This window comes from Mobula hypostoma, chromosome 15 (genome assembly GCF_963921235.1).
Source record: "Mobula hypostoma chromosome 15, sMobHyp1.1, whole genome shotgun sequence".
Lineage (NCBI taxonomy): Eukaryota > Metazoa > Chordata > Chondrichthyes > Myliobatiformes > Myliobatidae > Mobula > Mobula hypostoma.
The window spans coordinates 58,155,875-58,173,426 of record NC_086111.1 but is presented as its reverse complement, the minus strand read 5'-3'; the positions used below and the strand labels follow the sequence as shown (position 1 = coordinate 58,173,426).

Here is a 17,552-nt window from a genome sequence, read left to right as displayed (position 1 = left end):
CATGGCTGTTTCCGTACCTGTGCTGGAGGGAGCGGAACAACAGCAGTCTCAGCAGTAAGGAGAAGTACAAGTGGGTGGTCAGAATAAAAGGGCTGAGAGGGGAAGGTTGCCCGGTCAAACCTTCATCCATCCTCACTTTATTAATGTGGACAGCAGCTTCCGAATCTACGACCATTACAATCTAGAAGCTTAAAGGCAGTAGAAGTATGGGAACACTACCACTTGGAAGTTGCCTTCCAAACAACACACACACACATCCTGACTTGGAATTATATCACTGTTCTTTCACTGTGGCTGGGTGAAAGTCTTAGATCTCTATGGAATACAATTGTGGGCTTGTCCACACCACAGGATGTGGGATAAGCTCAGGGTCAGGCTGCAGAGGTTCAAGAAGGTAGCTTACCACCACCTTCTTGTAGTCAATGAAATGCTGGCACAGCTTACAAAACCCACAAATGTGGGATGAATAAAGAAAGTACCACTTCAACATGTTGACCCTTCACAGGAGTGGTTGTCATGTTCCTGCTGGTTGCTGGCTTTCATGGCCATAGTGCGCCGTTGAATGTTTAGTCCACCACTGAGTTAATGCTATTGTCTGGGTGTGGGAAGATGGTGGGTAGTTGAGCTTGTGGCTGCTGTCTTTATGGATATGCTGGAACTGCTGAAGTCAAAGGACTACATTGTGAAAGTCATGAAAATTGAGATGCCAACTGCAGAAAAATTATCACTTTGCCAAGAGCAGTGTGAAGCGGTGTCCATTGCTGAAAAGTTTTGGAACAGCTCAGCGCTCAATAAGTGTCTTAAACTTGAGGCTGCATTATTTGCGAAGGGGCTGGTGAGATTTGAAGCTGGGCTGGCGACAAAGTTCTGTGTATTATTTATATCATGAAAACAAGCAAGAGGAGCAAGGATATTTGGAATGAGCCACCAAAGGAATTTGAAGAGGTGGGCACAACTACAATCTATAAAAGCAGTTGGAGAGGTTCATGGATAGGAAAGGTTAAGAAGGATTTGGGCTAAATGTAGGAAGATGGGACAAGCTCAGGAAGAAACCTTGTTTGGGCCAAAGAGTCTGTTTCTGTTTGGTATTACTGTGGCTATGGACCAGGGAATTAGTCCCTGTGAAATACTGAAATGGGAGGAGAGAAGAATACTTTCTTTAAAGTTGGTAGAAATTAAGGAGAATGATCTGATGAACGTGAAGACTGTTAGGATAGGAGTGAAGGACACCCTTCTGTTTAGAAGAGAGATGGGGAGGGATTTCTTCAGCCAAAGCAACATTTAAAGTAGAGATTGATAGGTTCTTGATTAGTTAGGGTGTCAAAGCTTATGGGAGAAGACAAGATAATGAGGTTGAGAGGGAACATAAATCAGCCATGACGGAATGGCGGAGCAGACTCAATGGACTGAATGGCCTAATTCGTCTCCTATGTCATATGGTCTTACGACCAGGGGAGCTCTAAGCGTGTTCTGTGTTAGAGAATGAGAAGTATCTTGGGCCACGGTGGCAAAGCAGTTATCATACGCCCTTGTAGCTCGCGGTGTCAGAGTTCAGAGTTCAATTCTGGCATCCTGTGTGAGGAAGTTTGTATGTTCTTCCCATATGTGCGCGTGTTTCCTCCGAGTGCTCTGGTTTTCTCCCACAGTCCAAAGACATACTGGTCAGTAGGTGAACTGGTCATTGTAAATTGTCCTGTAATTAGGCTCGTGTTAATAGGTGGCTTGTTTGGCCAGAAGGGTCTGTATCGCACTGTATCTCTAAATAAAACTAAACCAAAAAAGCTGCCCTTGTGATAGATGAAAGCAATTGATACAGGGGAGAGAATCGGGTTGGGGAGGGTGGAAGGTATTATTCAGGTACTTGAAGAAACTGAAAGTTGTACTCACCTTTGCTAACCTCTTTGATTCATTCAAATATTTGCTTCAAAATATTCAGGATCAGTGACCTGATAGTCCCAGAACTACTGCACCTGGCCATCTCTCTTTGGGGCTGGTGTATGTCTGCCCTGGCAATCTTCCTGCCACTCAATCTAAGAGAATACGTCTCTGCTCACCTTTAGCTATTCCACTAATAACAATAACATCCTTTAGTTTCCTTACATGAAAAAAAATGTGCAAGCGGAAGGAAGGGGTGAAGGACTTGAGAGCATTGAGGAGTCCTGGGATCAGTTGATGGACAGCGCTTTCATTGACTTTCTAATTTTAAAAAGAAACACAAAACAAAATATGATACCACATCACAGAGGCAGATACTAGTGGAGGAGACAAAAGACTTTGTCGTAAAAACAAGAGATTCTGCAGATACTGGAAATCCAGAGGAACAAAAACAAAATGCTGAGGAATTCAGCTGCTTAGACAACATCTGTGGAGGGGAATGAACAGTCAATGATTCAGGCCGCGACCCTTCATGAGGACTGGAAAGGAAGAGGGAAGAAGCCACAACAAGACGATAGAGGGAGGGGAAGGAGTACAAGCTGGAAAGTAATAGGTGAAACCAGGTGAGTGGGAAGCGTGAAGTGAGAAGCTGGAGACAAGTTCCCAGGAAGGAATTGTCACTAGGTTTGATTTAATAACTGTTTTAAAAGAAAGCAGAGTGATGGAAAAACCAAAAGATTTAGGGATCAGATTCCAAGTCTTAGTGCCATGCCTATGAAAGAGACAGATACCAATATCTTCTTTCAGGATTAGTCTAGAGCAGGATTTCCCAATGTTTCTTATGCTATTCACCCCTACACCATCAACTTTTTTGTCTGTAGTGTCAGTGGAAGTCTTTTAGAACTTGCAAGATTGTTAATGCTTTAAGTGATCTGGAATTCTGAAAGTGCAACTGGAAATTAATTAGGACAGAATTCCTTCTGGAGGAATCACAGAGGGATGTAGGGCTGTAAGGGAAGAAGAGTCGTGTGTGTGCAGAGCAATAGGAGGCAGTGATTACAGGTGACGCTGACTATGAGAATGACATGGTACTTGTTGAAGGGTTGCATTGGTAATTCCCAGGGCAGGACTATGAAGTGATTAGGAAGCATGTATAATGAAATAGGCAGGGAGTGAGATCAGAGAACTTGATGAACTACGATGAAGCTTGAAATTTATGGTGATGGTGAATTCACCCATTAGAGAGACTGAGGAATGAAAACAATGAAGATGTCACAGTGAATCTGTTTGAACGGGTGGTAATGTGGAGGTATTAGAGAAAGAGTGTGGAACAAAGTAAAGTGGTCAAAGGAGGAAGAGGTAGAGAGGTATGAAGGCATGAGAAAGGTGATGTAATGATGAGAGCTACTCTGGGGGCAAGTAGTGGAAGGTCTATCCCAAATGCAGAGCCCTCTGTTTGGGGGAACACTCCTTAGCTGATCCTAACCCTCCAGGGTGGCTTTTGAGAACCTGGAGATTTGTTTCCAATTCATTACCGAAGAAAGTCTTACTGCAGCAATCTTACAGAACAATCAGCCGGATGGGATTGCAACTTTGATTTAAACAGTGTATTTCTGTTTTCAATAGGCCTCAGGCGATTGCTGTAAATTATAGTCAGAAAGTAACTGTGTTTCCTGTTGCTCGCGTAATGGTTTGGCAAGCCCTTTGGTCCAACGTTAATGAATCCCAGTGGTTAAATATAATTTATTCACGTCTGTTTCTAAGTTGCACTTTGTTTGGAGTCAGTTTTTTTTTTGGAGAATTGTTTGTTTTTCCTCAGCATTTCTCACTTTTGATTACGGCATGCAGATCTTGTCTAACTTGGTAGGATATCATTTTAGTTTGGGCTGACATCCTGGTCTAGTACTGAGCCATCATCTACTCAGCCAGTTCCATCTTGGGTACAGCTTTCCCCATTATCAAGGACATTAACAAGAAGAGATTGCTTTGGAAGGTAATGTTTATCATTAAAGACCCCTACCATCTGGGCTATGCTCTCTTCTCATGCTATCATCAGAGAAGGAGTATAAAGACACACACCTCAAAACTCAACAAGCAGCTTCCCCACTGCCATCAGGTTCTTAAACTGATATGAAAACCCCAAATTCTGCCTTGACTATATTACCCCCAACTTGCACTAATAGGTTTTTTTGTCATATAAGTTATGTATAATTCTTGTTAATATAAGTTAATGTAATTTATTTTATCATGTTTGTAACATACTGTGCTGGTGCTGCAAAGTAATAATTTTTATGGCTTTTATATCATTGGGTATGCATCCTTTGCAATAAACTTAAACTTGGGGGAGTGCATTGTCAGTTGCTAGCTTTATCTGCTGTGGACATGTAGCACAATTTTGAAGAAGGGCAAGGATGCAAGGATGGTATTATATCCTGGTGAATAATTATATTTTTATTAGTGGTGCTGAAACAGATAATCTACTCATAACAATATTGCTGTTTGTGACGGCTTGCTATGAACACATCTGTTCATAGCAAACCATGTTTCTTACTTAATTGGGTGCGAAGCACTTTGGGATGTTCTGAAAGAGACATGAAAGGCTCTTTGCAAATGCTAGTCTTCATTCAAACTATGCATATGTAAAAGTACTTTGGAGTGAACATTAAAACATTTTAAATAGTCATTAACTGCTCTCTCTCTCTCTTGGAATCTAACATGATGTTGTACTGCCTTGAAATTTATTTCAACTGAAACATTATCCAACACGCACTGTATTTGTGAGGTAAATTTAGATATTGTTATGTAATTTCTGTGGACGTTAATAGTAAAGGCCACGATATCAAATTCCTGTGTGCGTCAATTCATATACATACATTTATTGCTTTCCCTCTTTCAAAACATTATAAAGTTTAATTGCTGTAATTTGTGTTTTCCTGCACCACAGGCAATTCTCTGTAATAACAGTTACCAGTGACGCCATCAAGCTTTGTGGCTTTGAGCAGGAAGGGCAAATTTTAAATACCGGGTGCAACCAAATTTCACTTGGAAGCAGAACACTGTGCATCTTCTCTCATTATTAGTGGAATACAATAAAATTTTGGGGAATAATTAGTTGGGTTGCCAACAGCACTGAAAGCATGAGGGGCATTCAAAAGTTTGATTTGGACAATCACTTTTTTTTCTGGTCAAAACTTGTCATAGGATTTGGGGTGTGTTCAGAGCTACCACACATCATATGTAGCAAATATCTGCAGAAGTGCTGAAAGTGGAGAAAGAGTCCAAGCCTAAACGGGCAAAAATTTCCTGGAATTCTGACATCTTCCAGAGTTCTGTCAATACAGACAGTGCTACAGCAGGTAAATTCAGTTGGTGACTCTGAGAAAAAGGGTGAATTCAGATCTATGCTCCCACTGTGGGTAAAGTTGGAATGGGTTAGATAGAGGCACAGACATTGCTCACTTTAATTTTCCTCATCCTCTGCCCCATCAACTGTGCCTTATTGTCTACGGTTCCTTCAAACAGCTGAGAAAAGACCAATCATGATAGGCAGGCTATTAGATTTATTATCCAGTAGTATCTGAAGGGAAACATTTTAGTTACATTCCTGGATATCAGGATCCCAAGGCATGAATTGGACCGGTAACTGATAGCTTGCTTAATTGTGTGGAGGTATGTCTACCTCCCTCAGATATAGTGCACTTCTTCTTCTAGTGTTGCGAGTCAGTCCCTTCAACTGCATATGGCAAAAGCTTTGCTGTAAACATGACGGATTCTGTGGATGCTGGAAATCTAGAGGTACAAACACAAAATGCTGTAGGAACTCAGCAGGTCAGACAGCATCTTTCGAGGGGAATAAGCTGCCGATGATACAGGCCAAGACCCTTCATCAGGATTGGAAAGGAAGGGGGAAGAAGCCGGAACAAAAAGGTAGAGGGGTGGGAGGAGTACAAGCTGACACCTGATAAGTGAAGCCAGGTGAGGGGGAAGGTAGGTAGGTGAAGTGAGGAGCTGGAGTCAAGTTGCTGGGGGTGAAGTATTTTTCAGAAGGGTTGATTTACTAACTGTTGCAGAAGAAAGAATTGTGGTGAGACCCTTCAGCTGCATATGAGTATTGACTAGTGGTCACCATGATGAAAATTTTCCTGTACGGGAGCATAAATCTGAAGGGGCAGGAATTCAACTGTGATAGAGTTGTATGTTACTTGGATGTTGCCACCTATCGTTTGCTAGGCAACAGAATATGTAGGCCTCCTCGTGCATGGATCGTGATGAAGATCAATTTAACCAACATAAGGGGCTTCCATACTTTTAGATAGGGAGCTGGGAAAATTTGTGGGGAACCGACTTATGTTTTCCAGTGACTTACTTATGTTTTCCTTCATACATTATGGAGGAACCCCAAGGGTAAGTGGTGTGGCACAGACCATCCTAATCCACAACCTGCACATTTGTTTGCTTTATAAATCATCCTCCAAACATCTGCTTCCACTTGGTTGAGTTGCAGCCAAGTGAGTATATGGTTCCAACACTCCATAATTCAGCAACATTTCCTGCTGGTCTCTTTGTTCAGTTGAGCACTTTCCAGCTGCCCTTCCCTGTGAATTCAGCTATAATAACAATACCAGCACCCTGTTCAAATAGAGTAACCATGCATCTCCAGATTCTGACAATGTTTTGTGGACATAGATCTATTTCCTAACGCAAGCAATGGCTCAGAGTTTCCTGAGTAGTGTCCATCTTTCACAAACCCCAAATGTTAACTTTGCTGAAAGCAGACATTGATTTCACTGGTTCAGAAGGTCCCAGGTCTCGGACAGGGGCAGGCCCCTGAATGACATGGTGGATTGACATGGATGGGAAAGAACATGCCCAACCCAGGAAACTCCTCTAGTGGAGTGAACATCACCAGTAGCCTGTCCTGGCGCAGCCATGGCCAAGAAAGCCCGCCGTTCCCTCTGTTTCCTCAGGGATGTTGGCATGGCCCCTTCTATTCTTGCCAGTACAAAATAGAGTGGAAAAACTTGTCTTGCACACTGTTCATGCAGATCAATTCATTACGACAGTGCATCGAGGCAGTATAAGATAAAACAAGAGCAGAATGCAGAATAAAGGGTCGCAATTACAGAATAAGTGCAAAAAGTGCTGGTAGGTAATCAGGCGCAGGGTCATAACCAAGTAGATTGTGAGGTCAAGAGTCCATCTTATTGACTGCGGAGCTAGTCAATAGTCTAATAATCGTGCAAAACAGAGTGAATGTCTGTGAACAAAGTTGTTACGCAGCTAGGAGACAGAATAGAACAGAAACATACAGTCTTACGTGTGAGGTAAAATAGAAAAAGGAGAAATTACCTGTTGAATTAAAGTTTAATTTGAAATGTTCAACAATGTGGTTTCCCCATAGGCATGAGTTTCTCCAAAGTACAGGAAAGCATATTGTGAGCATCAAATACGAAATTTTACATTGGAGGATGTGCAGTAAATGGCTACTTCATTTGGAAGGACTTTTAGCCAAGGCATGGAGGGCTACTAAGTTTGCCAACTTTCTCACTCCCAAATAAGGGACAAAAGTAGCAGTCAAATACGGGACACTTGTGTTTACCTCGAGAAAGACTACCATCACCATGAAGCCTTGCGCGGGCACCAGTGAGCACATACGTGACATGCACATGCGTGTACGTGCTGATTTTTTTCTACAAAATGGTTTTGGCTTAATCTTCCTGATCCTGATCCACTGTACATACATTATTTCTACTTTATATAGGCTGTGTATTTATCATATAATTCCTGCTTTTACTATATGTTAGTGTTATTTTAGGTTTTATGTGTTATTGGTATGATTTGGTAAGTTATTTTTTGGGTCTAGGAACGCTCAAAAATTTTTCCCATATAAATTAATGGTAATTGCTTCTGCGCTTTACGTCATTTCGGCTTACGAATGGTTTCATAGGAACGCTCTACCTTAGCGGGGGAGATATGGGACAAACCAATTTAGCCCAATATACGGGATGTCCCGGCTAATATGGGACAGTTGGAGTGCATCCAGCTTCAGCTTCTAACAGACCGTGTTAAGGATTTGGAGCTAGAAATGGATGAACTCCGGATCATTTGGGAGGCTGAGGAGTTGATAAACTGTTCATGCAGGGAGGTAGTTACACCCAAAGTGTAGGGCACAGTAATTGGATGACTCTCAGGAGGGTGAAAGGAGATAGGCTACCAGTACAGAGTACCCCTCTGGCCATTCCCCTCAACAACAGGTATATCACTCAGGATACATTGTGGGGGGGACATCCTAGCAGAGGAAAACCACAGTGGTCAGGTCTTTGCTACTGAGTCTGGTTCTGTGAATCAGAAGGGGAGGGGTTGAAGAGGTGATCTGTAGTGATAGTGGATTTGTTAGTAAGGGAAACAAAGGATGTTCTGTGTACTAGACCAAAATTCCAGTTTGGTTTGTTACCTCCTGGTTGCCAGGGTCAGGGACATCCTGTATTGAGCCCGCAGTGGATGGTGGAGGGGGGGCAGTTGGAGGTTATGGTCCATGTTGGTACCAATGACATGGGTAGGATGGGTGACGAGACCTTGCAAAGTGAGTTCAGGGAGTTAGGTGCTAAGTTAAAGGAAAGGATTTCCGGGGCTGTAATCTCAGGATTGCTACCCATGCTACGTGCTAGTGAGGCCAGAGGTAGGAAGATCATACGGTTTAACACATGGCTAAGGAGTTGGTGTAGGAGGGAAAGCATAAGTTTTTCAGATCATTGGGCTCTCTTCTAGGGAAGCTGGGACCCGTACAGAAGAGAAGGTTTGCACACCTGAACTGGAGGGGGACGAATATCCTAGCAGGAGGGTTTGCTAGTGCTGCACGGGGTTGGAGGGGGTGTTAAACTAGAGATACAAGGGAGTGAGAACCAGAGCGCCAGAATAGATAGTGGAGTGGTTGTGGAGAAAGATGTTAACTTACACACAAAGTCACGAATCGAAAGATTGGGCATGGTGGGATTAATGTTTGAGCTGTGTATGCTTCAATGCACGTATTGTAGAAAAGGCAGATGAGCTTAGGGTATGGATCAACATATGGAATAATAATATTGTAGCCCTTACTGAGACCTGGTTGCAGGAGGGACAGGACTGGCAGCTCAGTGGTCTGGGGTTTTATTGTTTTAGATGTGACAGAGCGCAAGGGATTCAAGGGGAAGGGTGGCATTACTAGTCAGGGATATGTTACAGCTGTGCTCAGTCAGGACAAACAGGAGAGCTCACCTAGTGAAGATTTATGGTAGAGCTGAGGAGTAAGAAAGGTATGACCACGTTAATGGGATTATATTCTGAGCACGCAACAGTCCACGGGATATGGAGGAGCAAATTTGTAGAGATCATAGACTGTTGCAAGAAATACCAGATTGTGACAGTAGGGGATTTTAACTTTCCATGTATTGACTGGGACCCCGTACTGTAAAAGGGCTGGATAGGAAATAGTTTGTCAAAGGTGTTTAGGAAAGTTTCCTTAGTGAGTACATAAAAGTCCCAACTAGAGAGAGTGTGATACTAGATTTCCTACTAGGGAAATGAGACGGGGCAGGTGACAAATGTTTGTGTAGTGAAACATTTTGCAACTAGTGATCATAATGTTAGATAGATCTGGTCCTCAGGCTGAGATTCTAAATTGGAGAAAGGCCAATTTTGATGGTATCAGAAAGGATCTAGCAAGTGTGGAGTGGGACAATTGCTTGGCAAAGGTGTCTTTGGTAAGTGGGGGGCCTTTAAAATGAAATTTTGAGATTACAGAATTTGTATGTTCCTATTAGAGTAAAAGGCAAGGATAACAGGCTTATAGAACCTTGGTTTTTGAGAGATGTTGAGGCCCTGGTTAAGAAAAGGCCGGCACATACCAGATATAGACAAGCAGGAACAAATTATGTACAATTTGCAGATGACACCAAGATTGACCGTGAAGTGAATAGTGAGGAAGACTATCAAAGTTTGAAGCTGGATCTGGACCAGCTGGAAAAGTGGGCTGAAAAATGACAGATGTAATTTAATGCAGTAAAGTGTGAGGTGTTGCACTTTGGCAGGTCTTACATGGTAAGTGGTGGGGCACTGAGGAATGTGGTAGAACAGAGGGATCTGGGAATGCAAATCCATAATTCCTTGAAAGAGACATCACAGGTACAGTAGATAGGGTTGTAAAGAAAGTTTTTGGCAATTGATGGTCAAGTTTGCAGCTGATATAAAGTTAGGTTGAGGACAGATAATGTTGAAGAAGTACTGAGTCTGTAGAACTTGGACAGATTAGGAGAATGGTTAGAGAAGTGGCAGGTGGAATAAAGGCATAGATTATTTTCTAAACAGGGGAGCAAATTTAGAAATTGGAGATGTAAAAGAACTTGAGAGTCTTTGTGCAGGATTCCCTGAAGGTTAACTTGAAGGTTGAGTTGGCCAAAAGGAAGGCAAATGCAATGTTAGAATTCATCTTGTGAGAACGAGAATATAAAAGCAAATATATAACGCTGAAGGTTTATGTGGCATTGGTTCAACTGCTCTTGGAATATGGTGATCAGTTTTGAGCCCCTTATTTAAGAAAGGATGTGTTGGCATTGGAGAGGGTTCATAGAAGATTCCAGGAATGAAAAGGTATGAGGTTTTATAGCTGACATTTAGAAGAATGAGGGTGGGGAAGGGAATCTCATTGAAACTGATATTGAAAGGTCTAGATAGAGTGGACATGCAGAGAACGGTTTCTAAAGTGGGAGAGTTCTGGAAGAAGAGTTGGGACCAGTGAACAACACGACTAAGGGCAATTTCCTCCAGATGGTTCACAAAACTACTTCTTCTACCTTTCTTTTTCAAATGCGGTTCTGCTGCTGTTGGAGCTTTGGTGGTGTATTTTCGGGCCAATTGAGCAATCTAGTGCTTTGCTGTCTCCAAGGGGGTTCAGTGAGGTTTTGAGTGAAGCGTGCAGCCTCAAGGCCAAGAATCCTAAAGATTGGGTGCCAAGCCACAATTGACCCCATTTATCACCGATCTTGCCAATTGAAACGTCAAGGAAGATTGAAATCATCAAGGCGAGACAGATGGAGAGTGGATATTCAACGCCATCTACCAGCCTCTCGCACATTGCTGCCGGAGGAAGGTGTCTGTGTGTGACCATCTGTCTCTCCCTCTTACTCGATATTACTAGAGGATTGTGCTGGAATCCTGGGTCTCTAGCAAGGTTTAATTGAAGCAATTTGTAGATTGGACTCCGTAATTCACGTTTCAGCTCACTCCTTTTTTTTGTTGCTATTTTGGTCATTTTTGATCGGGGCAACCTGCAGATATCAAACGACACAGTGCTAGGTTGAACTGAACTGAGCTGGATTGAATATGTCTGGACTGTTTTGATTTTGTGTTTTATATTCTGTGTTTTTTTGCTCTTTTTTGCTCTTTGCACGATTTGTTTTTTCTTGTGTGTTGGGGAGGTTGGTTTGATGACTTTCTTTGAATGGGTTCCATGGTTTTCTTGCTTTTGTGGTTGTCTCTGGGAAGATGAACCTCAGTGTTGTATACTGCATACATAGTTTGATAATAGATGTACTTTGAATCTTTGAGTCTAGGACGAGAGGGCACACCCTCAGAGTACAAGGGCACCCCTTTAGAACAGAGATGAGGATGAATTTCTTTATCCAGAGGGTGGTAATCTGTGGAATTCAGCCACAGATGACTGTGGGGTCAAAGTCATTGGGTATATTGAAAGTAGGGGTCAATAAGTTTTTGATTGATAAGGGTGTCAAAGGTTATGGGAGAAGGCAGTCGATTGGTTATTGAGGGGGTAATAAATCAGCCATGATAGAATGGCAGAGCAGACTCGATGGGCCGAATGACCTAATTTTGCTTCTATTTTATATGGTCTGGGGGGTGGAGGGTTATGAGAATGATCCTGGGAATGAAAGAGTTAACTTACGAGGAGCATTTTTGATGGCTCTGGCCATGTATTCGCTGGAGTTTAGAAGAATGAGGGGCATCTTATTGCAATCTACTGAATATTGAAAGGCCTTAGAATGGCTGCGGAGAAGCTGTTTTCATTGGTTGAGAGTCTGGAACCAGAGGGCACAGCCTCACAAGAAGGATGTCCCTTTAGAAGAGAGATGAGGAAGAATTTCTTTAGCCAGAGGTTTGTAAATGAAGGGGTTAACCAATGAGGAATATTTATGGTGGTTTTGTGCCTGTACTCACTCGAGTTTAGAATGAGAGGGGATGTGGGGGAACTCATTGAAACCTACCTAATATTGAAAGGCCAAAACAGTGGATGTTTAGACGATGTTTCCAATTGTGGGAGAGTCTAGGACCAGAGGGCTTTGCCTCAGAATAGAAGGACATCCTTTAGAACAGAGAGGGAGGAATTAGTGGGTGGGTGGTGAATCTGTGGAATTCATTGCTACACCCGGCTGTGGAAGTCAAGTCATTAGATATATTTAAAGTGAAGGTTGATAGGTTCTTAATTAATAATGGTGAGAAGGCAGCAGAATGGGGTTGAGAGGGATAATTAATCAGCCATGATAGAATGGCAGAACAGAATTGATAGGCCAAATGGCCTAATTCTGCCCTTATGGGTCTATTTAAAGCAGTTTCTTCATTAGTAAAGATTTTGAAGGTATAGGGAGAAGACAGGAGAATGGGATGACAGCAGATTCAATGGGCTGAATGGCCTAATTCTGGCTCTGTGACTCTACTTCCAGTGGATTTGGAGGGATTTGCAGAGAGAAGATTAGTGGCATTATCTCGAACCTTGTAGGTAGTGCACGTCTAAAAAGGATACAGGAGTAGTGGGATACCAGCACTGAAAGCTCTCCACCCACATGAGAAAGAAGCTGTGTTAATTACAGGTGAACTGAATGAAGCCTGTTGGACTGGATGTATTTCATCAAGAGAAGGTGATAAAAATCATTTAAGTTCATTTTAAAAGAGTTGAAGATCACTTTAGAAGTATTTAAATATTCAACTGCTTCTTCCTCAAGTCACAGTGCAAACAGCTGAACATGTTCTTCTGTCTTTCCTATTAAAGGAACGGTCTTGGAGAAAAAAGCCAACCACTCCAGTGATGACTTAGTTACTTCTCGATCCACAACCACTGCCACTCTAGGATCTACAGCTCCTCCTACAACATCCCTAACTCCATCATGGGATCCCCCCACCTCTATTCCTGCCTTAGAGGAACCCGTTCATGAAGAAATTAAACGTAAGTTATTTCAGTTTCTTCTTGGTAAAGTGCAATGAAATAGACAAATGGTATTGATTCAGTAACTTAAGCTGCTCTCCAGCACTCCATGGCCAATGAACAATTAAGTTATTTGGAAATGTAGTCACGATTTGGTAATGTATGAACTGTGTTGGCAATTTGAGTACAAGCTCCCACAAAGAGATTTTGAAGATTTCCACCTCATATTGTTTTTAATATTTGATAGGCCATTGGGAACATCTCTACTGCCAATCACTAAAATAGACCCATGAGATCTTTTGTGTCTGCTTCACAGGCCAGAAAGCCTTTCTTTAATATTTTATCAGTAGCAGTGTGGGGCTTCCTTGGATTACAAAGGATTTTTCGATTGGGACGACAGCATAACCTTTGAAAATGCCACTGAATTAGGTGTGGGTGATTCCGTGAGTATAAGGACCCAGTGGAAAAAAAGATACTGCAAATGGGAGAAACATCTGCTCTTCATACTTACGTGTTTCCAAGGTTAAAAGTACTTGAGTCATGTGATAAGAAAGTACAGAATGAGATTATTCAGTTCATTGTGCTGGTACGAGCTGTTTAATTATCTCCAGTCCAAAGTTTTTTTTCAATTAAAAAGGATGCTCTTCATTTTTGAGAGTTAATCCTATTCTGTTTTGAAAGTTTTACCATCACCTTTTTGGGTGATGCTTTTAGTTTCACAATCACTGCAAAAAATTATTGCCAGATGTTGCTAACAGCTTTTATCAATGACCTCTTACCAATCCTTTGGCTGCTCCTTATATTTCTTACTCAAAAGCTTTCAAAATTCAAAATAATTCCATTAAAACTCTCTCTTCTGAGAACAGTCCTATTTTCTCCAACACTTAACAAATCTGAAGCCTTTAATTTCAGTAAATCTCCTCTATACATTTTTTTAACCTTGATGTATTTCCCAGCATAGTTTGCAGAGCTGCTTACAATACTTTGGAGACTAACAAGCTTTTCATGAAAGGATAGTTGTATTCCATACAACTAATTATACGACTCCGTCATGTCTTCATAACTGTCTTCTCAACTTGTCCAGTAATTTATTTATGTTAACTCTCACTGCTTCTGTGCCTGCATCTCCATTAAAATTCTACTATTTATAATAATAACCCTTCTCAATTTCAAAATCAAAATTAATCCATACACACTTATCAGTCTTGAACTTAATATGCTTTTTTTGTAAGTCTTGACTATTTCTGAGTTTTCTCCTACTAGTAATCTTTGAAATTGTGTACTATATATCCAAGTCCAGGACATTCACATCTACTAAAGAGAGCAGTGGTAACATCCCTGAAGCCTTACAGGTGTGACTGCAAATCCTCATTCATTTTTAACATAACAATTTGTCACTGTTCTCAACTTTCTGTCCTTTACCCTACTTTGTATTGGCAAACATTATACCATTAAATCCATGCACTTTAAAGAAAGAGTTGTAATCAGGGGATATTTGTGACAACAGAAATGGTTTACAATTATGTTGTTGAAATGACAGAACTCAGAGGAGTTGTAGCCATTGTATTGTACAGAACTAAAAGAACATTCATCCAGTACAGGAGATGCAGTGTTGTAGTCATAAAGTGCTTAGTGAAGAAAGTCAAGATAGTGATGACACAAGAAGAGGCAGCTCTCTGTTTGAATGACCTCCAAGACCCATTTGGGACTATATTGTCTGTTAGGGCACTACTGGCTTCTTAGCACCTTGCCATGCTGCACTGAGGTGCAAGGATGGTTCAAGGTGATATCATTTTCCCGGACAGGTACATGAAGCTCTTTCATTGTCACCAGTAGAATGGCAGTAGGCAATCGATGGACAATAGCAGAACTGCCAGAAACAGGGCACTTGGAGACAACTGCCTCTTTGACATGATGTAACCTCAGGTTTCTAAGAGTTACTGTAGGAATCCATCATCCTAACTTGGGAGTTCCTTGTAGGTTGTAGAGTTGATCTGGTAACATCATTTTGCATAGAGTTAGTTAATGCAACATAGAGGAATGTTCTGACTATTGTGAATGGAGGCTTCACACGAATGATCACCAGGAATTTCAAATGCCAAATTCTTTTCTGGTATGATTGAAGTGTTTAAATTGGGTGACAGCAGCGACACTATTCGGCACATGTGAAGGCAACCAAAGAAACTTTCTTATTTCTGGAGAACAATTCTGCACGAAGTTTTGTGGCGTATTGAGGCAACCTGCTTGTTGATGAAGGAAAACTTCAGATTTCCCTTACAGCAATAAAGTCTTCCCACTGCAAAGTGAACCTCTTTCTGCATTTGTGAAAGGTCACATCCTGCCTCAGTGGAGTTTTGCCAGGTTGGAAGAAGTCTGTAACTTGTATCTAGCCGTGAATTTTGAATGTGTAGATTTTAGATATTTTGTTTTGGCTGTTTACGGTGCCTTGAGCACCTGTTTACTTTTATTAGGAGATTACATTCGCTCTTTTCATGACTTTTAGGTGGGTGTTATGTTTTGTAACTACAAAGCATTAAATTAATTCAAAAGAAATGCGGGTCTAACTTCAGGTTTACTGTAAGCAAAGTGCACATGTATGATGTGGTAGCATGATGATATATGCAATTCATTTATTTATATATATATATATATATATATATATATATATATATAACCTGTAATGAATTATTTAAATGAACAAGAATGCTTAACAACATATTTACAAATTACTCAACTATTACTGAAATACCACAATAGTGGGCATTTTGAACACAGCTTTTTGTAGGAGGTCTCCTGCACTGAAGGAATAAACCTCTGTTGGAGAAATACCAAAATAGTGGTATCATTCAATAAGATAGTTTTTAATTCTTCATCTGTAACAGAACAGGTTGGCAATGCTAATTCTCCTGCTAATCTTACCCTTTGCCCAGTTAGTCACTCCTCCTCGTTCTGTCTCTGGTCTAGTTTCCTCAGTAGTTCACACACTTTGCACTCCCATTCTGCAGTTCTTGGGAGTTCACCATTTACACAGCCCAACAGTAAAACAATTGCTAGCTTGACTAATCAAAACAATGCCTTCAGTTAACATGTTCTGCTTGCCTACAACTCGTAAAAACAGGGATTCTAGACAAAAGCATTCCAACAGTTTCATTTATTTTCACTCACACTGGTGTAAAGGTTTGTTGACAGCGGGCTCAAAAGAACCGAGGGCCATTTAGGGGTATCCTAAAATAGTGCCTGGGTTAGTGGGAGCAGGTGCATTACACTTTACGCAGACAGATTTAAAACCCTCAGTTTGGCTTTGCTGAGGGCTGTGGAGGTTGGGTTTGACTGTTGGTGAATAGTTATACTGGAAAGTTAACATCAAAGTGTGTTGTGGAGAAAGCCTCTGTGTATTTGTAAAATTTGGTACATGTTTGTTTTAATTTGTCTAGTTGTAAATATTTTTTTTCTTTTTGGGCATCTTTTGCTTCTTTTCACCTGGAACTGTATAAAATCCCATTGCATGAATGCGCTGTTGTGGCTTACCATCTTTTTTTTCAACTGTTGATCCTCGTTGGGCATGTTTACCCACACCTGATAGGGAGGTGTGACCGCATCCATTCTCCTGTGAAGTTAGCAAAAAGACCAAGGTTTGTTGTATAGCTTCTCTTCAATTCTGTGGCTGTTGCTCTGTTATCTTCCATTATGGAGTACTCCCAAGCAACTTGTCAACATTTGCATTGTTTATGGGGCTTAGTAGACTGCAGGTGTATCATGACTGGCCACTATTCTCATGACTGTGAATGAAATTGTTCTCTTAGGAGTTATAGTGATCAGAAAGTTCAGCATGCAACTTTTTATTACAATCTGTTCATGACAAATATGGTACCTTGCCAATTTTAATGTTGAAAGGCTAGGCAGAGTAGATGTTGAAAGGATGTTTCTCATGGTGGGAGTTAGGACAAGAGGGCACAGCCTCAGGATAGAGGGGCACCCTTTCAAAACAGAGATGCGGAGAAATTTCTTTAGCCAAAGGGTGGTGAATTTGTGGAATTTGTTGCCACATGCAGCTGTGGAGACCAGGTCGTTGGGTGTATTTAAGACAGAGATTTATAGGTTCTTGATTGGACATGGCACCAAAGGTTATTGGGAGAAGGCTGGGAACTGGGGTTGAGGAGGGGAAAAGAAAGTATCAGCCATGATTGAATGGTGGAGCAGACTCGATGGGCCAGATGGCCTAATTCTGCTCCTATGTCTTATGGACCCCTACCATTAACCAAGGGGTTGTAGATGCCAGGTTGGGAACCCCCAGTCTAGTGACAATCTAGTAGTTTAATTACTTTAGAACCAGATGGCTTACAGATATGCAAATGTAAATGAATGATTAGTGAAACAATATGAAAATTGCAGAAGTATAAAACAAAAACCTACACTGTCATGGAAATCTATAGTACCTTTGATGTACACTTACTTGTATAGGTTAATATACAAAAATATGCATTATTCA

General features: G+C 41.3%; 1 protein-coding gene across 2 annotated transcripts in view; it reads left to right on the top strand.

Moving 5' to 3' along the window:
• The window catches only part of fbln2 (fibulin 2), a 259,586-nt gene that overhangs the window by 47,702 nt on the left and 194,332 nt on the right, over nucleotides 1–17,552 (top strand). For both annotated transcript variants that reach the window (XM_063068129.1, XM_063068130.1), the window contains one exon: nucleotides 12,911–13,084. In XM_063068129.1, the coding sequence (XP_062924199.1) occupies nucleotides 12,911–13,084 (174 nt within the window). The remainder of the gene's footprint in view (nucleotides 1–12,910; nucleotides 13,085–17,552) is intronic.